This window comes from Danio rerio, chromosome 4, assembly GCF_052040795.2.
Source record: "Danio rerio strain M-AB ecotype USA chromosome 4, GRCz13ab, whole genome shotgun sequence".
NCBI classification, from domain to species: Eukaryota; Metazoa; Chordata; class Actinopteri; order Cypriniformes; family Danionidae; genus Danio; species Danio rerio.
This window is the reverse complement of record NC_141024.2, coordinates 53,676,280-53,703,621: the sequence shown is the minus strand read 5'-3', so window position 1 is coordinate 53,703,621 and position 27,342 is coordinate 53,676,280. Positions and strand designations below refer to the sequence as shown.

At 42.9% G+C, this 27,342-nt stretch overlaps 1 protein-coding gene across 2 annotated transcripts; it reads right to left on the bottom strand.

The window, feature by feature from the left end:
• Window positions 1-360: 360 nt before the first annotated feature.
• Window positions 361-27,109, bottom strand: si:dkey-176f19.4. Of its 2 annotated transcripts, NM_001444633.1 has the most exons (8): window positions 27,056-27,109; window positions 21,258-21,536; window positions 19,103-20,921; window positions 18,371-18,544; window positions 18,072-18,245; window positions 8,576-8,749; window positions 7,702-7,748; window positions 5,563-7,451 (listed from the first exon to the last, which is right to left on the bottom strand). In NM_001444633.1, exons 2-8 carry the CDS (start codon window positions 21,514-21,516, stop codon window positions 6,913-6,915), a joined length of 3,186 nt encoding a protein of 1,061 aa, NP_001431562.1. In that variant the 5' UTR covers window positions 21,517-21,536; window positions 27,056-27,109; the 3' UTR covers window positions 5,563-6,912. The 2 variants fall into 2 exon arrangements, with proteins under 2 accessions (XP_088505813.1, NP_001431562.1); XM_088649687.1 differs by lacking the exons at window positions 18,072-18,245; window positions 18,371-18,544; window positions 19,103-20,921; window positions 21,258-21,536; window positions 27,056-27,109 and having other exon boundaries at window positions 361-7,748; window positions 8,576-8,678.
• Window positions 27,110-27,342: the final 233 nt, after the last annotated feature.

The following is a 27,342-nucleotide window of genomic DNA, read 5'->3' as shown; positions in this document are numbered from 1 at the left end:
GATCATTATGGTGTGTTAGAGCCTCTTTTCTTTAATCCACTTTTTCGGTTAGACAATGTGCCATCCTCCTTAATTACTAAAAGTATGAATGCTGGCTAAACAAAAGTCATCGATCTGATTGATTTAAATGGTGGCCAATGGAAACCTGCACATATAATTGCCAGTCAAACTGGGATAAACTCATTAAGAATCATAGAAGGTCTAATGAAGAATGTTAAAGCAGCTTTTCCACATAGTTTTACTGATTTCATTAATAATGTTATACGGAGTGGATTTATGCCTCAGTCTTTTCCTGTACTTAAAGTTATTTTTTAAGATTGGGAATCTGATGAGAATAACCAGACAAAATTGCTGAAAGGGTATGGTGCATTGGATTTTAATTGCATTGAGAAAAAGGTTTTATACCACATGTGTGTGAAAATTTCACAATTGGGTCAGCTGTTGCAAAGACCAGACACTAAAAGGAGATCTTGGCTTTCTGTTTCCACTGATATCCATCCATCTTTACAAGCCTCCTACCTCCAAAAGATGTGGGGACATTCAGTGGAGAATACTACATTGTATTATAGCCTCAAATTCTTTTGTGTCCAAGATTAATGAGACTGTTCAACCAGCATGTCCTTTTTGTAACACTCTCGACAATGTCCTCCATATGTTCTGTGACTGTGTCAGGCTTAAACCATTGCTTGAACTTTTAGAGAATATGATTGCAAGTGTAACGGGGAGACTGACACAGAGGGATCCATTTTGCAGTATTTATTAAGTCACACTTAAACATCAACAACTCGCACGGCTGTGCGGACATACAACATACACATCAAAGGGGAAGTAGCAGATGACAGACACAGTGTGATTACCAGGCTTGGGTCAGAGGCAGGCAGCGTGATTCAGAGTCCGTGTAACAGGCTATAGTCAGGGGCAGGCGGCGAGAATCAGAGTCCGAGGAAACAGGCTTTGGTCGAGGGCAGGCAGAAGACAGAGCAGAGTCGTGAAACGGGCTGTAGTAGTAAACGGGAGATCAGGCAGGATAGAACGCTCAGAAATGCTGGCCGGGGCTAAACAAGACTTCGCACTGAGGTGTGAGTGAGAGCTGCTTATATGTGGTACGTGGGTCATTAGTGGAATGGAGAACAGGTGTGCTGGAGTCAGAGTGAAAGGATGATGTAATGGTTAGAAGTCCGGAGATGGTGGCCTCTGCTGGTCAGCGAGGGGAATGACTGGGACCGAGTCGGTGACAGAGCCCACCCCCAACGAACGGCTCCTGAAGTGAGGCAAGTCTCGACGCCGGGGTCTTCCACGGGGCGAGGAGCCGGCATATCCGGATGTTGTGAGTGGAACTCTTCCAGTAGTGTAGTGTCTAGGATGTCCTTGCGGTTAATCCAAGATCTCTCCTCCGGGCCGTACCCCTCCCAATCAATGAGATATTGGAGTTGTCCACCCCGGCGTCTGGATCTCAGGATTTCGTGGATCTGGTAGGCCTCCTCACCATCGATCATGAGAGGCAGGGGACCCTGTTCACCGGCTGCCACCTCCCTATCCGCCTCGGCTGGACCAACAGCAGGCTTGAGCAGAGAGACATGGAAAGTGGGAGAAATACGGTAATGATTAGGGAGTGTCAGTCTGAACGAAACAGGAGATATTTGCTTTTCAATTTGGAAAGGACCCACGTACCTGGGGCTGAGCTTCTTGCAGGGCAGTCTGAGGCGCAAGTCACGGGTGGAAAGCCATACCCATTGTCCTGGGGAATACATGGGACCAGGACGTCGGTGTCGATCGGCTTGTTCCTTGAAACGCCGTACGGCGTGAGAGAGATGAGTGTGAGCTGCGTTCCAAACCTCTTCGCAGCTTTTGAACCAGGTGTCCACAGCGGGGAGTTCGGAGGTCTCGCCGGACCAGGGAAAAAGAGGAGGTTGGAAGCCCAGTACGCATTGAAATGGAGTTAGCTCGGTTGATGCCTTTCTCAAAGAATTTTGAGCATATTCTGCCCACATAAGAAATTTAGCCCATTCATTCTGGTTAGAGTGACAGTATGTGCGGAGGAATCTGCCAATCTCCTGGTTCAAGCGCTCTGTCTGCCCGTTGGATTGGGGATGATAGCCGGATGTTAGGCTAATATTCACCTGGAGATTTTTAAAGAATGCTGACCAGAGTCGGGATGTGAACTGGGGACCTCTATCCGACACGATGTCTTCGGGGAGACCATAGTATCGGAACACACATTCGCAGAGTAATTCGGCTGTTTCCATGGCTGTAGGCAGTTTGGGTATGGGAATGAGACGGCAGGATTTAGAAAATCGATCTATTACTGTGAGGATGGTGGTTTTGCCCTGAGATATGGGTAGATCGGTGACGAAATTTATGGCGATGTGTGACCAGGGACGGTGTGGCACCTCCAGGGGTTGGATTAATCCAGCTGGACGGTGACGGGAGTGTTTAGACATCTGACAGGGTGAGCATTTGTTTATGAAGTTGATGACATCTTTGTTTTTGGATGGCCACCAATAGCGGGATTGAATTAATTGCACGGTGGCTGTGCTGCCTGGATGACCGGAGCTGGGGTGGTCATGTACCTCGGAGATGAGCTTTTCCCGAAGTGACGGGGAAACAAAGATCTTATTTTCTGGACAGGACTGTGGCGTGGAACTGGTTTCGGCGGCTTGAAGGATTTCGTGTTCGATGTCCCACTGGATGGGAGCGACAATTAGAGGATCTTTGATAATGGGTTCATCATTGTTTTCTGAGGTTTCATCGTCTGAGAGGCGGGAAAGAGCGTCTGCTTTGATGTTTTTTGAACCAGGGATATATGTGACTTGGAAGTCGAATCGTGTGAAAAACAGAGCCCATCTTGCCTGTCTAGGGTTCAGACCTTTACAGGAGCGGATATATTCCAAGTTTTTATGATCGGTGATGACAGTGAAAGGGTCTTTGGCGCCTTCAAGCCAGTGTCTCCACTCCTCTAACGCCGCCTTCATGGCGAGGAGTTCTCGATTTCCCACATCGTAGTTCCGCTCAGCGGAGTTGAGCTTGCGAGAGTAGAAGGCACAGGGATGGAGCTTCTTCGTGACTAGGGATCTTTGGGACAGGATGGCTCCAATGCCAGTGTTGGATGCGTCAATTTCAACAATAAAGGGTTGTTCGGGATCAGGATGACGCAGAATAGGTGCACTGGAGAAGCGGGTTTTGAGTTGAGTAAAGGCTCGAATAGCGTCTGGGTTCCATTTTAGGCGAGCGTTATTTGCCTTTACCATGGCGGTAAGTGGAGCAGCAACTGAACTAAAATTCCTTATGAATCGCCTGTAGAAGTTGGCAAAACCCAGGAATCGTTGCAGTTGTCGGATGGTTTCAGGTTGTGGCCATTGCGTCATGGAGTCGACCTTTTGCTGGTCCATGGCCACGCCTTCGGGGCTGATGATGTAACCCAAGAACGATATGCAAGTTTGGTGGAATTCACACTTGGAGATTTTTGCATATAACTGATTCTGGATGAGGCGTTTGAGCACTGCCCTGACGTGCTGAATGTGCTCAGATAGTGAGTTGGAGTAGACCAGGATGTCGTCAATGTATACTATGACCCATTTGTTGAGCATGTCTCGAAATACCTCATTTACAAAAGCCTGGAACACGGAAGGACTGTTTGCTAGGCCGAAGGGCATAACGAGGTATTCATAGTGGCCGTCGATTGTAGAGAACCCGGTTTTCCACTCGTCTCCCTGTCGTATGCGGATGAGGTTATATGCACTACGGAGGTCCAACTTAGTGAAATACTGGGCGGATCGGAGTTGCTCAAGGGCGGCTGGAACCAATGGCAAGGGGTAGCGGTATTTGACGGTGATCTCATTTAAGCCTCGGTAATCAATGCATGGGCGTAAGCTACCATCCTTCTTCTTTACGAAGAAAAAGCCTGCTGAAGCTGGTGAGGTAGATGGTCGGATAAAGCCCTTTTCTAGCTCCTCAGAGATGTAGTTCTTCATCGCTTCAGTTTCAGGTTGAGAGAGGGGGAAAATGCGACCACGAGGGGGCGTGGTGCCTGGTAAGAGTTCGATGGCACAGTCATTTTCACGATGTGGAGGGAGCTTGGTAGCCTTCTGCTTATTAAATGCCTCAGTTAAATCATGATAAGCCTCGGGAACATGACAGAGTTCAGGGTCTTCGGTGTTGGTAATCGTGTTGATCTGGACTGGGGAAACAGAATGCAGACATTGGGTAAAGCACTGATTGCTCCATTTTGTGATCTCACCAGTTCTCCAGGAAACTTGAGGGTCATGTAGTTGTAGCCATGGCAACCCGAGAATTACAGAGTGCTTAGGGGAGTCGATGGCAAGAAGGGAAATCTCCTCTTCATGGAGAGAGCCTGTTTGAAGAGAGATTGGTTGAGTCTGGAATTTTATGCGTCCCTCTCCCAATGGGCGCCCGTCTACAGCAGTGATGGCTAAGGAGGAATCACAGGAGGTTAAAGGAATGGAGTGAGTGGTGGCAAACGTGTAGTCGATAAAGTTGCCAGCGGCTCCTGAATCGATCATGGCCATGGTCTCAATTTCATCTCCATTATTTCTCAAAATGACAGGCAAGTTCATAACATTATTAGTGGTCGTGAACATAGTGGTTGCACTCACCGAGAGGGTTTTAGGGAGAGGCTTGTTGGGACATAAAACCTTCGTATGACCTGGAAGTCCGCAATAGATGCATAAGTGATTTCTTCTCCGTCGTTCTCGTTCCTCTGGGTTCAGGCGGGTTCTACCCAATTGCATGGGTTCAGCGGAGATCTCAGGGGATACAGGACTGGAAGCAATTGAGCACAGTGGGTTGCGAGTGCGGAGGAGAGTGTCTAACCTTATGGAAAGTTCAATTAGTTGATCCAGTGTTTTTCCCTCGTCACGACATGCCATCTCTTTCTGCAATTCTGGTTTCAGAGCCTTTCTGTAGAGCGTAGTAAGCGGATCATCAGCCCAGCCCGTTTGCGCTGCCAGGGTGCGGAACTGCAGTGCGAACTCAGCTGCGGAGCGATCTCCCTGTTGGATACACAATAGCTCCTCGCCAGCGTTACGACCACCCTCCGGATGATCGAACACAGTGCAAAAACGTTTGAGAAAGTCATTAAACGAGGGAAATATCGGGGTACTGTCTGGCCAAACTGCAGTAGCCCAGTCTAGCGCTTTCCCAGTGAGCAGTGAGCACACAAAAGCAATTTTCCCATTATCGTCCTTAAACAGATGGGGCTGTTGGGCGATAAACAGTTTACATTGCAACAGGAAGCCTTTACATTTTGCTGGGTTACCTGAGAACTTGTCAGGGAATGCCAATCGAGCTCCGGAAGTCATCGGGGGTTGTGTAACAACAAGTGGACTCGGAGAGTAGTTGGCGGTGAGTTGCGCTGTGGGAGCAGCTTGCAGGTTTTGTAGAGATTTCACAAGTTCGTCTGTCAACTGAGTTAGATGTGTTAGTTGTTGTTGGTGAGTAGACAATACCTGAGCTTGAGCTGTGACTTCGTGAGACAAAACCTGGATGGCTGCGGGATCCATGTTGGGCGAAGTCTTCTGTAACGGGGAGACTGACACGGAGGGATCCATTTTGCAGTATTTATTAAGTCACACTTAAACATCAACAACTCGCACGGCTGTGCGGACATACAACATACACATCAAAGGGGAAGTAGCAGATGACAGACACAGTGTGATTACCAGGCTTGGGTCAGAGGCAGGCAGCGTGATTCAGAGTCCGTGTAACAGGCTATAGTCAGGGGCAGGCGGCGAGAATCAGAGTCCGAGGAAACAGGCTTTGGTCGAGGGCAGGCAGAAGACAGAGCAGAGTCGTGAAACGGGCTGTAGTAGTAAACGGGAGATCAGGCAGGATAGAACGCTCAGAAATGCTGGCCGGGGCTAAACAAGACTTCGCACTGAGGTGTGAGTGAGAGCTGCTTATATGTGGTACGTGGGTCATTAGTGGAATGGAGAACAGGTGTGCTGGAGTCAGAGTGAAAGGATGACGTAATGGTTAGAAGTCCGGAGATGGTGGCCTCTGCTGGTCAGCGAGGGGAATGACTGGGACCGAGTCGGTGACAGCAAGATTAGGCTTTATTTTTTCAAATAGTCTATTCATTTTTGGTTGCAGATACAAGAAATCTTGTCAGCAAAAATGCACACTTATCAATTTCTTAATTGGACAAGCTAAGCTTGTGATCCTAAAATCTCATCAATGTAAAAATTCTGGTGAAAATGTAAACATAATTCCTCTGTTTAAATCCTTAGTAGAGTCGCGATTGGTGATTGAATATACATATTACAAACATGTCAATAATATTCTGTATTTTGAATGGAAATGGGGTATTGGAGGTGTTTTGGTGACTGTGTGTGATTCAGGAAAATTAGTGTTTAATTGGTAAATGTTTGTATGTTTTAAAAAAATATGTATTTATGTAAAAAATATACAATAATTTTAAATTTTTTGGATGGTGTATTCAAATAATTTTAATGTTCATTAAAGGTGTTGTGAAAAGTCAAAAGTCTCTCTCTCTCACACACACACACACACACACACACACACACAGAAAGAGACACACGCACACACAGAGAGAGAAAGAGAGAGAGTGACACGCACACACACACGCGCACACATACAAAACACACACACACAGAAAGACACACACATGCGCGCACACACACACACAGCAGTGAACACGTGCACACATACAGCAGTAAACGTGCATACACGCACATACACACACACGCACATACACACACACATACATACTCGCACATACACCCACACTCTCACACACACAAACACACTCTCTCTCTTACACACACAGACACACACAAACACACGCTTTCGCTTTCACTCACACCTACACACTTTCTCTCTCAAACACACCCACACATCATGATGACTGCTCCTGCAGAGGATTCTGCTCAGTCTTTAGATCAGTTTCACTGATGATCCAGTATAAATACCAACCCCAAACCCAAACCCAGGGCAGAGCGGCTCAGTGAATGTGGTCTGGACTGAGTGGATGAGGCTCATTGTGTCTCTATAGATGTTGTAAAAGCTCAAAGTTCCTGCACTGTCATCCACAAACACTCCTATTCTCCTGCTGAGCGCCTCCACTGGGAGATCAGTGTGTGTGTTATTGTGTCTGAATTTGACTCTGGAGGAAGAGCAGCTTAAACTCCAGGACTGAGCATTACATCCAAACTCACACTCAGCACCTCTTCCCTTCCTCCTGATGCTCTTATATGTAACTGATATATCCACACCATCATGTCCACTCCAGTCAATCTCCCAGTAACAGCGTCCACACACACTCTCTCTGCACAACACCTGAGTATAATAATTAAATCTGTCTGGATGATCAGGATACGGCTGATCCTCTCTCACACACTTCACCTCTCTGTTCTCCTCAGACAGAATGAGTTCAGTGTTTGCTGTGTTTGGATCCAGAGTGAGGAAACAGACATCTGAACACAAGAACACACACATTTATAACCACAGCTGTGTGTGCTTGTGTGTGTGTTTGGGTGTGCTTGTGTGCGTATCTGTCTGTGTTTGTGTGTGTGTGAGAGAGGGAGTGTGTGTGTGTGAAAGTGTGTGAGTGTGTGTGCACGTGAATGTACGTGTGTGTGCGTACGTACGTGCGTGTGTGTGTTTGTGTGTATATGCATGTGTGTGAGAGAGAGTGTCTGTCTGTGTGTGTGTGTGTAGTCCTACATTTGTGCAGTCCTGCTGTAATCCTCGTGTGTCCTCCATGATCCAGACTGTAAACACACACAGATGAAAAGAATGAGCTGTTTAGTTTCCCCCTCAGCTAATAAGCTAAAGCTAGCACTGAGCTGCTCAGCTACACGCTCCAAACTCTTGAGCTAAAACACACAACACTTGTTGGTTGAGCCGGGATGCACAATGAATGTAACACAGTGCGTTCTTTTCCTCTGCTGTTGGTGAAGCGAGCGCAGATACTGCTCATGTTGATGGAGACACCCTGCTGCAACATTCATTTATTACAGTGATCACACTTAGCTTTGCCATCGTTCTTCAGCACATGCAGCCTTTGAGCACATGTTGCAGTCCATCTCTAAACTATGTTCAGATTATTAAAGCTGCTCGCCAGCGCCCAAGTTCCTGACAGATTAGCAAGTGAAAAATACACATGTGTGCACAGAGAAGAGGAATCCAGATGTTGATTTTAGAACAAGAGTCTGAACATTAATCCAAGTGTCTGATTCCAGAATCTGAATCCATCTTCAATCCCCAACCCTATTCCTGACCTGATATTGTAGGATTCTTCAGCAGAAATGGAGGAAGAAGTTTCTCTGCTCAGCTCAAATGCTGAAACTGTACAGTGTGTCCCGCTTAATGTCACTGTAACTGAGCCAATACACTCCAACATTTACAGAGGAGATTCATTTCACACTCAATGATTTGCTCTTCATAGACATGACTGGAATACTCTACAAGCTGTATCTTCTGTCTGTCCTCACCCCATAACCCTCACAGAAAACTGAAGCTGATCACAAAAGAGCTTTCTAGTGTCTTTTTAAAGCCATTAAGTGTAAAAGCACAAGGCCAGTGCTGCTCCACATACTTGAGTTTGTCCAGTGTGTAGTTTGGATCCTCCAGTTGTTCAGAGAGCAGCTTGACTCCTGAATCTCCTGGATGATTGTAGCTCAGATCCAGCTCTCTCAGGTGTGAGGGGTTTGAAGTCAGAGCTGAAGACAGAAAACCACAGCCTTCCTCTGTCACCATACAGCCAGACAATCTACAAACACAGCAACAGTCCACATCACACAGTTGGACAATCACACATCTCTTTGTGTTGTGAAGATGCTGACTGCTGTTTCTGCTCATGTCAACAGCAGTGATGAACACACACATCTTGATTAGCTCTCCTTATTGATCGAGCCCTCGCATCAGCAAACACACACACACACACACTCAAGAAGGGCTCGACATCATCTGTAGAAGTGTACAGAGCAAAGGCATTGTTCATAATACACCACATCAAGCTGTAAAGTCTGCTGTGAGGAGGAAGAAGTCACACTTGAGCCCAGAAGATCATCTTAAAGTCATGTATAAAACACAACAGAAAATGAGCTGATTTCTGTTGTGGACTAAAACAAAATGAGCTCAGACAAACACAAACCCGCTCTCTTCATGTGTTCATCACCTGACCCACAGTCACATTCCCCTGTCAGTCAGACACGAGCCCTGATCAATAAGAAACTTAGCTGAAGGAAAATGAATGAATGATCTTTAATCTGCTTCAACACACACACATTTGTATAGATATGAATAAATCACAGCCCTGCAGATGTTTAGTTTCTTCTTCTGCCAATCCACTAAAGGGGCTCCACATCTGGTAACACTGTTCACACTGCTGTTAAAGCAGGTAAAGACTAGTTCAAACCTGTAATCTGAAAGCAGTGTTAGCGCTGCACTTTACGCAGGGTTATGAAGCGCTGCTATGGAGCGGTGTTAGCATCGTATTTGTAATTTCAACACTGCATTGTGGTTAGGGATGCAATGATTAACCGGTTTCACTATTAAACATGCTTTAATTCATTACGGTTTATTAATCCTAATGCCCACTGTGCCACGCTTTACATTTATAACCACACACACTGGATTAACTGTGACTGTGGGTATATAAGGCAAGTTCAGGCAAGTCTGTTATTTCCAATGGAGAGAGCTTTTGTGACTGCAGAAAATGCAAACGGCTGAAGTTTGAGGAAGACGCAATGAAAAGTCCACAGGTTTGCAAACCCACCTACAGTTACAAACAATGGCACCGATGAGAGCGATGATGAGGTGAATGTTGATCCGCCATCCGAGAGAGTGTTAATCTAACACCCGACACGTCCTCGCCAAAGATGAAAAATGTCATTAACATGCCTGTGTTTTAATTTATTTAATAAATATGGCTGTCAAGCCAGGATCTTGATGGTTTATTGTGGGTATGGTGTTTACATAAAGAAATCTGTGTTACAAGTTAAACAAAAATTCTATTAAACAATTATATTTTGAATTTTAATTCTAATAAACAATTATATTTAGAATTTTAATAGTTTTTGTCTTGCGTTTACATTAATTTTACATTTGAATAGCCAAAATTACAAGTTTCAGTATTTTAACTGTGATCTTTCGCAATTAATTTTTTAAAAAAGGTGCGATTAATTAGTTCATTTTTTTAATCAATTGACAGCACTATATATATATATATATATATATATATATATATATATATATATATATATATATATATATATATATATATATTATATACAGGGAATATATTTGTTTTTCAATTGACAATATGAACAGCTGTTTACTGTGGCTTTAGCCTATATAGGTTCTGTTTAGAACATGGTGTTATCTGTTCTGATATACTGTGTGAAAGCATTTGTAAATTGGACTGTAAACTTACGTTGTTTTGGTTTTGGTTGAGTTTGTGTGTAAAAGTTCAAGCATTTTAAATTTGTGTTAACTGGATGCATTTTGTGTCAAAGCAACAAGAAATGTGTTAATTGTATAGCCCATGAAGACGGATGTTGTGCTAACCGTGTTAAGAGTTTAGGAAACTTGTTAAATATATTGAAAAAAAAAAGTGTCATAGCCATTGTAAAAAACTGTAATGTGTTCATCACCTGACCCACAGTCACATTCCCCTGTCAGTCAGACATGAGCCCTGATAAATAAGAGACTGAGCTGAAGGAAAATAAATGAATCTTCAATCTGCTTCAATACACACACATTTTTATAGATATGAATAAATCACAGCCCTGCAGATGTTTAGTTTCTTCTGCCAATCCACTAAAGGGGCTCCACATCTGGTATCACCTGTTCACACTGCTGTAAAAGACACGTTTACACTTGTAATCTGAAAGCAGGGTTAGCGCTGCACTTTACCCAGGGTTATAAAGTGCTGCTATGGAGTGGTGTTAGCATCATATTTGTAATGTTAACACTGCATTGTGGTTAGGGATGCAATGGTTAACCGGTTTCACAATAAAACATGCTTTAATTCATCACGGTTTATTAATCGTAAAGGCTTCTCAACACCCTTTTTCTGCACGAATCAAACAAAGTTATGCCCAATGTGCCGTGCTTTACACTAATAACCACACACACTGGATTAACTATAACTGTGGGTATATAAGGCAAGTTCAGGCAAGTTTGTTATTTCCAATGGAGAGAGCTTTTGTGACTACAGAAAATGCAAATTGCTGAATGCTGAGGAAGACACAATGAAAAGCCCACAGGTTTGCAAACCCACCTACAGTTACAAACAATGGCTTCGATGAGAGCGATGATGAGGTGAATGTTGATCCGCCAGCCATGAGAGTGATTTCAGAGAGATTGCTAAGAGACTCAGAGTGTCTCAGCTGATTAATGGCCTGAATCTCCATGTTCAGCACAAATGTCAGCTAAATGTAAAATCTAACACTCGACACGTCATCGCCAAAGACACTCGCCTTTACTAAGTTTAAACTGAATCTGCGGCTCATGATGAATAACTGTACGGTTTTGAGCCGGTGGTCATCGTGAGAATCCTGCTCTGCCTGCTCATATATTGGGTCAGCTGACTCGCCTGCTTTATTCCACAAACACAGGAAAATGTGAATCAGCGCATAACGAGACTGAGCATTACAATGACACAAAACATTTAAAGAGTGACAGAAGTGAGACGTTTCTTCCTTTCTTTTATTTTTCTATTTAGATACTCATGACTGCTGTGCAGCTTTCAGCATTGAATTGAATGATTTATTATACTAATAGTGCAAAATAAATATTTCTTACTGCAATGCTTCATTTTTGTTTGATTTATTTATTTTTTCATAAAGTAACAGTAGTAAACAGCAGTAAACAGACTTATTATAGCAGATAACTCACATTCAAGCACATTGAAGGGAGCCTGATAATGAGGAATGCAATTTATTGTTAGTGTTATTGTCATCATCGTCATCAATCATATTTTCTAATTATTAGACATTCCTTTTGGATTTACTGCACAAATATCAAGAAGTCATTATGATTACAGAATTAGTTAGATAAACATTTCTGGCTTTTGTTAGTCCTGATTGATGATGTTTTCAAAATACAATAAATCTGTTAATAAACAATTCACAGTGGTGCTCCTACATTTATTTTTGTGCTGTTACATTTATTCTGGTGCTCCTACGTTTATTCTGGCGCTCCTGCATTTATTCTGGAGCTCCTGCATTTATTCTGGCGCTCCTATGTTTATTCTGGCGCTCCTACATTTATTCTGGCGCTCCTACGTTTATTCTGGAGCTCCAGCATTTTGTTACTACGACTGGGGTGGAGTGACAGGAGACCACAGGAGGTAAGATCCACTATGCAGTTTATTCAATAGTCAGGCAAGCAATGGTCATCAGGTGCAAACAGGTATATGAAGGCAGTCCAGAATCGTAAACGTTAAACAGGCAAATGGTCAAAAGGCAGGCAGCTAAACAGGAAGACAAGGTACTAGGCTAGGATCGATACACGGAGAAACAAGACAGGGAAACGCGTTGTAATGTTACACAAGGAAAACAAGACTCGGCAAACTGGTAGCGTGAGAGGGTGGCTTATGAATGGGATGTAATCAGTCTGTGAACCAGGCTCAGCTGGTGCTTGCAATCAGGATACATGAGTGAGCAGACGTGCGTGTATGGGAGCAGTGCATGTATGAATGTGTAGTCCTGGGGAATGCGGAAATGAAGTCCTGAGTTCGTGTGAGAACCAGCGATCCTCTGGGGAGCGATCGCTGGTTGTGACATAGCCCCCCCTCTAGGAGTGGATTCCAGACACTCCACTACTGTTCAGGCGGGAGGCGTAGCGGAGGCGGAACAGGGGGAGGGTTGGAGGGCCAGGACCATGCAGCTGGGGCGTACCTGGGGCGTGGAGCTGCGGAGGGCCTGGAGACTGGAGCTGCGGAAAACCCGGAGAGTGGAGCTGCAGTGGTCCTGGATCGTGTGGCAGCGAAGGACCTGGAGTGCTGCGAGGAGCCGGCAGAGTTTGAGGCTTGTAGGGAGCCGACAGGGCGAGGAGCCGGGTTGGGATCGGCAAGGCGAGGAGTCTGGATGATGCCGGCTGAGTGAGCTGTCTGGATGGCGCCGACAGGGCGAGGAGCTGTGGCCGTTCGGGTAGCTCGGGCAGCGACGGACACTCGGGAAGCTCAGGCGGCGACAGCGGCCACTCGGGAAGCTCAGGCGGCGGCGGTGACCACTCGGGAAGCCCAGGCGGCGGCGGCGGCAACCACTCGGGAAGCTCAGGTGGCGGCGGCGACCACTCGGGAAGCTCAGGCGGCGGCGACCACTCGGGAAGCTCAGGCGGCGGCGGCGACCACTCGGGAAACTCAGGCGGCGGCTCTGGCTGAGGCGCTGGCGGCGGCGTCGGCTCTGGCTGAGGCGGCGGCGTCGGCTCTGGCTGAGGCGCTGGCGGCGGTGTCGGCTCTGGCTGAGGCGCTGGCGGCGGCGTCGGCTCTGGCTGAGGCGCTGGCTGCGACGTCGGCTTTGGCTGAGGCGCTGGCTGCGGCGTAGGCTCTGGTTGAGGCGCTGTTTGCGGCGGCGGCTCTGGCTGAGGCGTTGGCTGCGGTGTTGGCTCTGGCAGCTCTGGCGGTGGCAGCTCAGGCGTTGGCAGCTCTGGCGGTGGCAGCTCTAGAGGATCTGGCAGCACTGGACGGTCTGGCAGCACTGGACGGTCTGGCAGCACTGGACGGTCTGGCAGCACTGGAGGGTCTGGCAGCACTGGAGGGTCTGGCAGCACTGGAGGGTCTGGCAGCACTGGAGGGTCTGGTAGCTCTGGAGGATCTGGCAGCACTGGAGGGAATGGCAGCTCTGGAGATGGCCTTTCAGGAGCAGGAACAGACTTTGAACTGGAAGCCATCTTGTGAGCTGGCTGACTGGGAGCGGCCATCTTGTGAGCTGGCTGTGGACAATGGGTCGCAAGCCCTGTAGCCAGCGGGTCTTGCTCTCTACAGCCCCCCCCCCAAAAGATTATTTGGATTTTCGTCCACCTCTCCTATGGTGAAGGAAGATCCACTCATCTGCAGGGCTAGATCAATATAGTTCACCAAAGACCACTGGGGCCCATACAAGGGTATGTTGGAGTATAGGGACTCGGACAGTCCGCCATGAAAGAAAATCATGAGGCATACCTCACTCAGGGTGGTACGGTGGGCCAGATTAATAAAGTCCTCCACGTACTCCTCTATTGACCGGGCTTCCTGACGGAGACGCATGATTTGAACACCCGCTGGATCCATGTTCCGGCCGAGTCTTCTGTTACCACGACTGGGGTGGAGTGACAGGAGACCACAGGAGGTAAGATCCACTATGCAGTTTATTCAATAGTCAGGCAAGCAATGGTCATCAGGTGCAAACAGGTATATGAAGGCAGTCCAGAATCGTAAACGTTAAACAGGCAAACGGTCAAAAGGCAGGCAGCTAAACAGGAAGACAAGGTACTAGGCTAGGATCGATACACGGAGAAACAAGACAGGGAAACGCGTTGTAATGTTACACAAGGAAAACAAGACTCGGCAAACTGGTAGCGTGAGAGGGTGGCTTATGAATGGGATGTAATCAGTCTGTGAACCAGGCTCAGCTGGTGCTTGCAATCAGGATACATGAGTGAGCAGGCGTGCGTGTTTGGGAGCAGTGCATGTATGAATGTGTAGTCCTGGGGAATGCGGAAATGAAGTCCTGAGTTCGTGTGAGAACCAGCGATCCTCTGGGGAGCGATCGCTGGTTGTGACACATTTATTCTGACACTCCTGCGTTTATTCTGGAGCTCCTGCATTTATTCTGACACTCCTGCATTTATTCTGGAGCTCCTGCATTTATTCTGACACTCCTACGTTTATTCTGGAGCTCCTGCATTTATTCTGACACTCCTGCGTTTATTCTGGAGCTCCTGCATTTATTCTGACACTCCTACGTTTATTCTGGAGCTCCTGCATTTATTCTGACACTCCTGCGTTTATTCTGGAGCTCCTGCATTTATTCTGGCGCTCCTGCGTTTATTCTGGTGCTCCTGCATTTATTCTGGAGCTCCTGCATTTATTCTGACACTCCTGCATTTATTCTGGCGCTCCTGCATTTATTCTGGCGCTCCTGTATTTATTCTGGCGCTTCTGCGTTTATTCTGGTGCTCCTGCATTTATTCTGACGCTCCTGCATTTATTCTGACACTCCTGCATTTATTCTGGAGCTCCTGCATTTATTCTGACACTCCTGCATTTATTCTGGAGCTCCTGCATTTATTCTGACACTCCTGCGTTTATTCTGGAGCTCCTGCATTTATTCTGACACTCCTGTGTTTCTTCTGGAGCTCCTGCATTTATTCTGGCGCTCCTGCGTTTATTCTGGTGCTCCTGCATTTATTCTGGCGCTCCTGCATTTATTCTGGCCCTCCTGCATTTATTCTGGCGCTCCTGCATTTATTTTGGCTCTCCTGCATTTATTCTGGCGCTCCTGCGTTTATTCTGGCTCTCCTGCATTTATTCTGACACTCCTGCATTTATTCTGGCGCTCCTACATTTATTCGGGCGCTCCTACATTTATTCTGACACTCCTGCATTTATTCTGGCGCTCCTGCGTTTATTCTGGTGCTCCTGCATTTATTCTGACACTCCTGCATTTATTCTGGCACTCCTACATTTATTCTGGTGCTCCTGCATTTATTCTGACACTCCTGCGTTTATTCTGGAGCTCCTGCATTTATTCTGGCGCTCCTGCGTTTATTCTGGTGCTCCTGCATTTATTCTGGAGCTCCTGCATTTATTCTGACACTCCTGCATTTATTCTGGCGCTCCTGCATTTATTCTGGCGCTCCTGTATTTATTCTGGCGCTTCTGCGTTTATTCTGGTGCTCCTGCATTTATTCTGACGCTCCTGCATTTATTCTGACACTCCTGCATTTATTCTGGAGCTCCTGCATTTATTCTGACACTCCTGCATTTATTCTGGAGCTCCTGCATTTATTCTGACACTCCTGCGTTTATTCTGGAGCTCCTGCATTTATTCTGACACTCCTGTGTTTCTTCTGGAGCTCCTGCATTTATTCTGGCGCTCCTGCGTTTATTCTGGTGCTCCTGCATTTATTCTGGCGCTCCTGCATTTATTCTGGCCCTCCTGCATTTATTCTGGCGCTCCTGCATTTATTTTGGCTCTCCTGCATTTATTCTGGCGCTCCTGCGTTTATTCTGGCTCTCCTGCATTTATTCTGACACTCCTGCATTTATTCTGGCGCTCCTACATTTATTCGGGCGCTCCTACATTTATTCTGACACTCCTGCATTTATTCTGGCGCTCCTGCGTTTATTCTGGTGCTCCTGCATTTATTCTGACACTCCTGCATTTATTCTGGCACTCCTACATTTATTCTGGTGCTCCTGCATTTATTCTGACACTCCTGCATTTATTCTGGCGCTCCTACATTTATTCTGGCGCTCCTGCATTTATTCTGGCACTGAATTCGTTTATTTTCAGTGTAAAATTATTACTTGTTGTATTACTTGTTATTACCAATGACTTAGAGACTTGTAGACGGTCAAAACACTCGGCTTTGTTTAGATTTTAGTAACTATAACTTTGACTTTTTATTTAGTTTGTGGTCTCATTTTATCTGTAACACTGTAAGCTATGACATCGACGGGTCTTTTACTCCAAAGACTCTGTTTTTGCATGTAAGTACCATGGTAAAATGGTGTAAACAATAGGTCTTTGGCAGAAACGTTATAATAACTGAATAACCATCCTTAATTCAACACTATTGTGTCGGTAGATTAAATGTGCTTGATGGGATGTTTTTCTGTGGACTCTTACCTTTCAAAATAAACTGTGATGTACAGCAATGAATGCGTGTGTGTGCTGTTATTACATGATATGTATGCCTATATATCTAATAAGCGTTTTCTGCAAAACTTGCACAAATTTAGCATTCTTTATAAGCTTTCCATTGAAAAACAACTAGCTTCAATGGGTTCTTAGGGGATGTAGCTTTAAACTGATGTAGTTTTTCAAGATTACTTTTGTCCTTTTTGATGTAATTGCATAAATATTGACATGTGGAAAAAACAGTGCCTCAGTGTGTCCTTGTCGAGGCGCTGTGGAAGGGGTTAAGCACAGGGACGGAAATGGACTAGTGTTTGTTTTTAGTGTTATTTTGTGCTGTATTATTTGGTTACTGAGCAGCAGTAAATAACACTAAAATGTGTAGTTTTCATGTGATTTTCTAAACTAGTAGTGCTCTGAAATTAATGATTGCTAAATAATCTTGATAACCATGAAACCGTGATTATTTCTCAGACGTTAATCCTAAAAACCAAAATCTATAATCGTTGCATCTCTTAATTGAGCTGCTACTGTAAGTGTGTTCAGTGTGTGACAGAGCAATGTGTGCTTGTTGCTGCTGGACACTTGGCAACAGAAACAGCCAATTAGAAGCTGATCAGCGAGGCACATGACATGTCAGTAAGGGAAAGTGTGCATCATGTAAACAGCAGTCAGTGAGAGAAAATACATATTCAAAGATAGAAAGTGTGTGAACTGGAGTGATCAGGAGATGTTAGATGACATGATTTGCTCCATGTGTTCTTTCAATTGTACTTTTGACTTTGTCTTCTTAAAACTAATGAGCTACACGGCGACATTTAATATACCTGACAACATGAGGAGAGTTCAGTTAGTTCATTACCATTATGATTGTAATTACTCTTACGCCTCACGTCTGTTGAAGCACTGCGCACTTGAGCACAGTAATATTTAGACTCTGTGTCAAGTTAAAGAACATCTACACACAGCACCAGTCATCTGTGTCAGCTTCAAAGCAGAAGAGCACGAAGAACTCAGAGCAAGTGTTCAACATTTCTATTTACAGGAGCTCAGAGGCTGTGTCTGGACACCAGTGGGCTTTCTGCTGCACTGTATTCAGTTTTGCATTCTGATTCAATAAACCCTAAGATTACCTGCTGCTCCTCCAATCAGCAACATGACAACACAAAAAGCCCTAATATGAAATAATGTGGGCTATTAAGAAATCGTTTTGTAGTAATTGTTGAGTTGAGAATCATTTACCTCAGTGTCTCCAGTTTACAGTTTGGACTCTTCAGTCCATCAGAGAGAAGCTTCACTCCTGAATCCTGCAGGTCATTGTTACTCAGGTCCAGCTCTCTCAGGACACAGTTTGAGGATTGTGAAGCTGAAGACAAACTCTCACAACTCTGAACAGTGAGATTACACATGACCAATCTGAGAAATAAGAACATAAATCAAATTTACAGTGTATTTTTTGTCATTCACTTAATGTAAATAATAATTATAATTAATCAGTCAATCTATCAATCAATCAATCAATCAGGTGTTTGAATTCAGACCTCAGTGTCTCCAGTTTACAGTTTGGACTCTTCAGTCCATCAGAGAGAAACTTCACTCCTGAATCCTGCAGGTCATTGTTACTCAGGTCCAGCTCTCTCAGCACACAGTTTGAGGATTGTAGAGCTGAAGACAAACTCTCACATGACTGAACAGTGAGATTACAGAACTGTAGCCTGTGAGGAAAAACAGAAATAATGATTTTGCATTTACCTATTAATCCAGAGCAGAGACAAAAACACTTGAATGTTGTCTTTTAGTTAAGGCAAAGGTAAAATCACTATATGGACTCTGTAAACACTGAATTTAAGGGAGAATCCAAGGCAGTAAAATAAACATAAAAGTATTCTTTACTTAACAATTTACATTTTTGTGTGATAATTAATTATTAGTTATCATTATTAAAAACTTTCTATTTTTTCCAAACTCATGTTAACATATTAGAGCTATCAGTTTTGAAATGCACACCATCTATATCTATATGCGTTAAAGAAAGGTGAGATTATATTATTGTATTGTGTAAAAGAATCAAAGTATTGAAAAGAATGTCTGAAAATGGAGTAAACATAAGGAGAACAGATATTGTATACAGCAGGAGATCAGTGATACATGTTTGATGTGAAAGCACAAATAGTCTGTGCTGTTTCTGCACTGCACACATATGACTCATGGGTTGCAGATGTGCTGCAAATCAATGTGTAAAATGGGCATAAGTGTAAACAGAAAACTCTCACAGTGCTCTTGTGGTGTTTTTGACCACTGGTATCAGTCTCATCAGTGCTTCATCAGATCTTCTGTATTTCTGCAGTTCAAACTTCTCTTGAGTCTCTTCTGACATCAGGAGCACAAACACCAGAGCCGACCACTGAGCAGAGGACAGATCCTGTCTTGTAAGTTTTCCAGAGCTCAGACTCTTCTGGAGTTCCTCTGCAAAGTCATCTTTCAGTTCATTCAGACAGTGGAAGAGGTTGATGGTCCTCTCTGCTGATTTCTCCTTCTTTATTTTCTCTTTGATATAGTCAGTCGTGTGTTTGATGTTTTCAGTTTTGCGCTTCAGTTCTGGGAGGAGCTGCTTCAGGCCACTCTGATTAGACTCCAGTGAGAGACCCAGCAGGAACCGAAGGAAAAGGTCCAGGTGTCCGTTCTTGCTTTGTAAAGTTTTCTCGACTGCATCCTTATGAAGTTTAAACAGGGTCTTTGTAGAGAGTTTCCATGTCAGCTCCTTTTTCCTGGAATCAAGAAATGGATTTTCTTTCTTGTCGTTGTAAGTGAAAAACACATAGAGAGCAGCAATGAACTCCTGAACGCTGAGATGTACAAAACTGTAAACCTGTTCCCCTGAAATGGGGTTTTCCTCCTGAAACATTCGAGTACATAATCCAGAGAACACAGACCCTTCCTTGACATCTAGTCCACACTTCTCCAGATCTGTTTTGCAGAAAATCAGTTGTCCTTCCTCCAGCTGTTCAAAGGCCAGTTTCCCCAGCTTCAGAACAATGTCTTCAAAAGACCAGGCCTTGGCTTTAGGTTCAGAGTTGTTGCTGTATTTTTCTTTCATCTGTTGCTTTTGAGACAGTAAGAAGTTGATGTACATCTCTGTGAGAGTTGTGGGTGTTTTTTCATTGCTCTCTTGACCCAGCAGAGGCTGAAGAACAGTGAGAGAGATCCAGCAGAAGACAGGGATGTGGCACATGATGTACAGACTCCTGAATTTCCTGATGTGACTGATGATGTTTCCAGCAACCTCAAGACTGCTGTTTTTGATGAAGTACTGCTCCTTCTGCTCATCATTGAATCCTCGCAACTCAGTTACCTGATCAATGTAGGTTTGGGGTATCAGACTGGCTGCTGCTGGTCTGGATGTGATCCAGATAAGGGAAGAGCGAAGCAGCTGTCTCTTTAAGAGATTTACTACTATCTCACTCACTGTCATTTCCTTATCAACATCAGTAAAGCCATAATCCTCTTCAAAGTTCAATTCAAAGCGATATTCATCCAGTCCATCAAAGATGAACATGACCTTGCAATGTTCTTCAGGAAGAGAGCTCAGTCCTCCCGGTCTACTAAAGAAGTACTTGTTAAGCAGACCTATGAGACTGTACTTTTCTTCTTTAATCAAATTCAGTCTACGGAACGGCAGTGGAAATATGAAGACTATTTCCTGATTGTCTTTTTCTTCAGCCCAGTCAAGGATGAATTTGTTGACAGAGACAGTCTTTCCCACTCCTGCGATCCCCAGTGTCAGGACTCTTCTGTTTTGTTCGATGTCAGGCTGAACTTTAAATATGTCGTTACACTTGAGTGGTTTATCCTTGGCTGTCTGTTGGTTGTGTTTTGACTCTATCTGTATCACCTCATGGTCATTTTCTCTTCCTCCAGTCTTGTTCTCCACCACATATAGATCAGTGTAAATATCATCCAGGTACTTCTGGTGACCCGTCTGTGAATTACCAAGCAATATCTGCTTATAGTCCTCCTTTAACTTCTCCTTTAGTTCACGGCTGGTGTTTGTGTAATCAACAGGAGGGGATTTACAGGTCTCTGAAGCTGCACCTTTACAAGAGAGAGGAAAAAAACTAAGTAAAACATGATTATGCCCTCAAGCTTCCCTTTATGAAAAAAAAAAAACAATTACACATATAAAAAAATTTAGATGAACTAAGACAAACATATAAATGTTGATCATGTGAAATTTAGGCACCCATTTACATGCATTAGCATCATGATTGACCATCACTGTTGTCCATAGCAATGCTGAATTTAAGACATCTGAAGCTGTGCAATAAATGTTATGACAATACATCTGACTCAAAAAAAATTGCTAGGACAGGGTTTTACATGGAATTAAATTATCACATTTCTAAATTTTGACAAGGAATTAAACATTACCTTGCTTCTGTGTATTCTCCAGCTCTTCAGCCAATTGATTCTGCTTTATTTTCCTCAGGGTGTCCACTGTGATCTTCACAGCTCTTTCTGATCCAAAACATGACACCATCTTATCCACTGTATCCAACCTGTCTGCATTCTCCATTTCAGCTTTTGAAATATCTCTATGGTCATTTACTAAGCACCGCTGAAACTTCTTTAGTTCAGCTTCTAACAGTTCATCCAGTGAGTTGTCGAGCAGCTGTTTAACATTCGCCATGGTGCTTCACCTATTCACAGCTACAGAACAAGACAACAACAAGAGCAACAACATCTGCATTAGTTTCACAATTAACATATGGACCTAAGCATTTATTATTTATTTGAATAATGCAATTACCCTGTAAAAAAAAATAAATCACATTTCAGAAAGCTAAATATTGAAAATTGATTGCCACTTTTTTAAGTGGCTCTTACTAACCAGAAATAATGTAGATGTTTCTTGTTTATATACTTTAATTCTGTCTTGAGCAGAAGCTCTGTAACTCTATCTCCTGAATCATCATACAGTAGTGTTTATTTAGACGTTCAACTGGTTAAACAGAACCATTTTAGAAAATAAAACCAGTTTTGGAAAAGACTTCAGATGACAGGTGAGATCGGTGGAGAAACACACACACATATGTCCACTGTTAAAAGACCCTGGCATACTACATAATACGAGTACAAATACCCATCACTGTAATGGTACCCTGAAAGGGACCTTTCCGAACCTCTAGTTTAGATCTTATATTTCATACAGGGTACAAAATAAGGGCCTGTCATGGACCTTTAAAGGCACAGTGATACCTAATGTACCTTATTAGTACATATTTATCTGACAGTGTTGTAGAATTATTGCAAAAAAAAGTTAACACTAAAAAAAACTGAAGACTAATATAATATAAAAGCTCTTGAGATGTAGTTGTACATGCTCAGAATCATCTGAATCATGTTGTTTTTATAGTGACACACATGGCACCTATAGCTCAGTTTATGCTGCTTCTTAAAAGAACTGGATGATCATTGCAGCAGCTTGAGAATGTGCCCTGGTAGCAAGAATTAAAGAGGTAAAGTTGGTTTTATATTCACACATTCTGACTTTTCCCATAATAATATAATTTCATAAAAGTATTATTTGCAAGCTCTAAACAGCGAAATCATATTAGCAGCCAATGACTATCAAAGTACAACATTGTTCACAGTCAAATCTACAGTGTTAATGTTGTTTTCAAGTCACACTTGCATGCTAATTCCGATCGAATATTCAAAGTAACATCGTAAACAATATAGAGACCTCTAAATGAACGAATGTGCGAATATAAAACCAACTTTACCAACTTTTTTACATTTCAATGATTTTTTGAGTAATGACATATTTTGGTGCACAAAATTGTTTCCATCTTCCTGTTTGCATTTTGTAATGCTTTCATTTTAATCCAGGAAACAATCCAGATTTATTAATTTGTTGTTTCTTGTATGTTGTGAAATAACTGAATTTAAGTGGTATATTTATAAACTAATTTCGAGAGGAGCATGTGCTTATGATTTATAGCACCTGGTCCACATTAGCAAACACTGATTTACCAATCAGATGACTCCTTCACCTCTATAAATAACCAGAGTATCTTACTTTAACCATCTTTGTCTTGAAGACCGCTCTGCATCACAATCAGCAGTTAATCCACAACCCGGAACAACCATTACTACTACTAATACTTCAAAAACAACTATAACTCCAACAATTTCAAAAACAACTTAAACAACACTTACCTCTAAAGCTTCCTGTTTGTCCACAGATCCATAACATTTAACAGCTGTTTGCTGAAATACGTTCAGCAGAGCAGTATCTCAAGTCATAAACAATAGTGATTTGATCAACAAAATGGCCGCCGGGCTTTTTGTATCTTTTGCACGGCCTGATTGACACTTCTTTAAGCCAATAGCTGTAAAGAGAAGCGTTACCTTCCAATGAGCTCTATAAAACTGGAGATGGTCCTGCCCTGTCTTTTTACTCTGTCGCAAAGTCTTTATGAAGAATTGGGCCAAATATGCTTGTGATTTTACTTTAGTTAAGATTCCAACACAATGTTATTCATGGATTAAAGTAAAGCCATTTACTAACATTCCATTAACAGTTTTTACTAATATACAGTTGATATATTAAAATAAATTATTAACAAATAATTAAACAAATAAATAATAAATAAATAAATACAAATTAAATTAATTTATTTTTTAAAAAATCATCCGATAGCTGTTTAATTATAAGAAGATTATATGAGTAACTCATATGTCCATACACAAGTGCCATAAGCTTATAATGGTCAATTGATAGGATATGAAATGGCAAGAAAATTTATTTCTTGCTTTACTGCTATGAATAGAAGTTTAAACTCCACTATGACTTCACCTGCTCAGTCTTCAAGAGGTACCAGTCTTCCAGGACCACCAGACAAGCCACACCTCACATCCTCAGCTCTCCATCCATCTGCCATCCCGTGGGGGGATGAATGCCCACCCCTACCATCCTTGCACATAGTGTCAACGAAGCTATCGGACCATGCATTAACAAAGGCTCTTCCATTTTACAGTTGCCCATGCCCTTATTAAGATACCTCGCATGCATATCAGCTAAAGCAATTTTTCATGTCTGCCGTACATATATTATGTTGTAAAGATTTAATTTCTGATTCTCTTTGTTTCTCAATTATAGAAATCATGACTGCTGGCTCCAGAAGCTGACCCTCATCCAACCTATTACACTCCACATCTATTCCAAATACATTCACACTCTACACAAAGGATACATTTCCACTCTCACAGCCCACACCCCGATGCCATGTTCACACTAGACTTTTTAGTTTTAAGAGGTTCTGAACCACCGCAACTGCAGTGACGCTCTAGCTGAGCCCTCATTCACATTCATATCTACATATCACTACTGACAACATTTAACATTCCCGCTGGAGCACTCATAAGCAGGGCTGGACTGGGGCAAAAATCGGCCCTGGCATTTTGGGCCAGAGCGGCCCACTAAATTCAATCAAAATGCTATCTATCTATGCACGTCCAATATTTTTATCAACTCATATTCTAAAAACAAAAACCATATATATGAAATAAATAAATACATACAAACTTTAATCTCAATTTAATTTCTGTATACTGTCCATAAAGATATTAGTTGAGTTCTAAAAAATACACTATTCATTCATTTATTTTTCTTCGCATTAGTCCCTTATTTATCAGGGGTTGCCGCAGTGGAATGAACTGCCAACTATTCCAGCATGTTTTATGCAGCAGATGCCTTTCCAGCCACAACCCAATATTGGAAATCACCCATACACACTCATTCACACACACTCATACACTACAGCCAATTTAGCTTATTCAATACACTATTCACTCAGCCTATATTCAATAATAAACATAACAAAAACTGCCTGCTAATGCATGGGTAAATCTTCAAAGGGAACAGTGTACTTTATAACCTCTTTCACCTCATCCTGTTTTCTGTTTCACTATCTAAACAATGAAAACATAATATAAGACAAATTTGTTTTATTTTGATATTATGATTAACAGACATCAAACAGCCTCGTGTAGCTGCATATTTATATGAGCATCATCTTCACTCTGCATATTTATAACAAAACAGGGCTTAAATATAACTGTCTCCTTTCATTTCCATTCAAAAGAATTAACTTTACCCCGTCTCTTTTGCAGAATATCTATATAGTTATATATATAATATAGAATATATAATATAGTTTTAATAATCAATAATAGCCATTATAACAGTATAACGTACATTAAATTTAAACGATAAAGGTAAGCAATCAGTCAATGTGCAGAATCAGTGTATGTGGTTACATAAAGTAATATATTAGCTTATCTTTGCACTCAGCCAAAACAGTTAACTGAGAACAAGTGATTCAAAAGACATAAGAGTTTTTAGATAGAGACAACAAGATGAATATCACGTTTAACAACTATAGTGAGATGAGATCATCCAGCAGATGAACTGTCTGACATGCACTATATTCTCACCTGGGGTTTATGCTCACCCGCTGAACTACTGGCTGAAGGTCTTGGCAGAGTGTGTGTGGTCACGTGATTTGCCCTTTTAGCCGTGTACTAGAATGAACAGAGAACTTTTCAGAATCGCTAAATGAAACGCCGGTGTATTTCCCGCGATTTCTCTGCGCCTCCCTTGCGTTTCTTCTCTCTGACTCTCGACTATTTTGACAGATAAACACAGACGACGCACGCTCACACGGAGTCCAAAATAGGAGTTTGTGATTGGGCCAGCCCAATGTCAGTAAAGAAAAGAACCAATGGGCTGCAGAGTCTCACATGGGCCGGCCCGGTCTGTCTGTCCGGGAAAAAAAAGCATCTACTTTCAGATAGTCACAGATCACATGAGGGTCAATTAATAAGGCAGAAAAAAAACGATAGGCTGCAAAGCCTTTTATGGGCCGATCAGATCATAAGACGATGATCAGCCCGGCCCAAAAAGTGCGTCGGCCCACCGGGAAAGTGCCCGGTTTGCCAGATGGCCAGTCAGCCCCTGCTCATAAGGCTCCAGTACTGAATACCACCGCACCTCTGCAACAGCAGACACGCTCCGCTGAGCCTTATTTTCCCTCTGCACCACTGCCGCAGCAGTGACGCTCTGCTGAGCCCACACACATCTCCATTTAGCCAAACCTACCGACACACCCCCCAGCACCACCACAGCTTTTAAATCGCCTCTGCGGCAGTGTACTTGCCTTCCAATATTGACTTCCACCGAACCTCTGCAATAGCAGAGAAGCTCGCTGAGCTTCTTTTCCCTCCGCACCACTGCGGCAGCAGTAACACTCTGCCTGAGCTCATATACACCCTCATTTAACATATCCCTTCAGACAGCATGCCAAACAAGCTCCATAATCAATCATCAGCTAAGGGCGAACTCTTGAAACAGCACACATGACTCATATTGAGCTCTGGTAAATATGACACCAGATCAAGCTGTCTGTAATTTAGAATGATCTAAACACATTTGTTGAAGCTGTAAACTGAAGAATCAAACTGAAGAAGATGTAAAAAACAGAGTCAATACCTGTGTTTCTCTGAGAGAGAGCCCTTTACTTGCTCCTCTGCCATACTGCAAGTAAAACACCACTGCAGACCTTAGCAGAGCTTTCAGGAAACAATCATACATACATATACATATACATATATATATATATATATATATATATATATATATATATATATATATATATATATATATATATATATAGTCCTTAACATGAATGCAGTTGGTTTAACCCTTGATCTGACATCCCAGGTACGTCACATTTGATTTAAGATAGCCAATTGTTGACTTAGTGAGTATTAAAATGTCTATCTACTAAAGAGGCTATTTGGTTAGTTAATGAGTTACTCTGACGGTTAAAGGTTAAATGCAGTTTTGTTTAAGGATCGTCAGCTTGTTGGTTTTCAGCAGCTTTAACTTTACATTTAATTTCATGACTCTGATTGTTTAGAGTTATATTTAAAGCTGAATTATTGAAACTATTGAGTCAGTCTGCTATAGAGGACAACAAACACTTTAAAGGGATTAAAAATAAAGCTTTTAGACACAGTGTTTAAATCACCGTGTTTGACTCAGTGTTTAATCAGTGTTTGAGGATTTGATCTTCAGGATCAGACATTTAAATCACACTCACACATATAAAACCCCTTCGTCATCTCCACAAATCAGCGTAATGTAGAAGTGTTAAACTCACATGCAGAAGTACAGACGCTATTGTGCAGCAGGAACACAATCTGAGCTCTTTGACTCCTTCACTTCAATAAAACACACCTATGTGATCTACAGGTATATCCTGAAATATTATTGGCTCCACTGAGTGACACTGACATGAATATTCATGAGATTCTTCAGACTGTATGTGTGTTCTGAAGTCAACACAAACCACGAGCTGAAGATACCTGTGCAGTTTCTCTAAGCTCAAGTGTGTTGAAGGAAGATTTAAAGAAGGTACTTCACATGAAATCTGAGAGGTCTCTGAAG

What these genes read in the sequence shown, in the direction of transcription:
- si:dkey-176f19.4 (XM_088649687.1), bottom strand. Translation starts at nt 5,567, where the DNA reads ATGGATCCCTCCGTGTCAGTCTCCCCGTTACAGAAGACTTCGCCCAAC.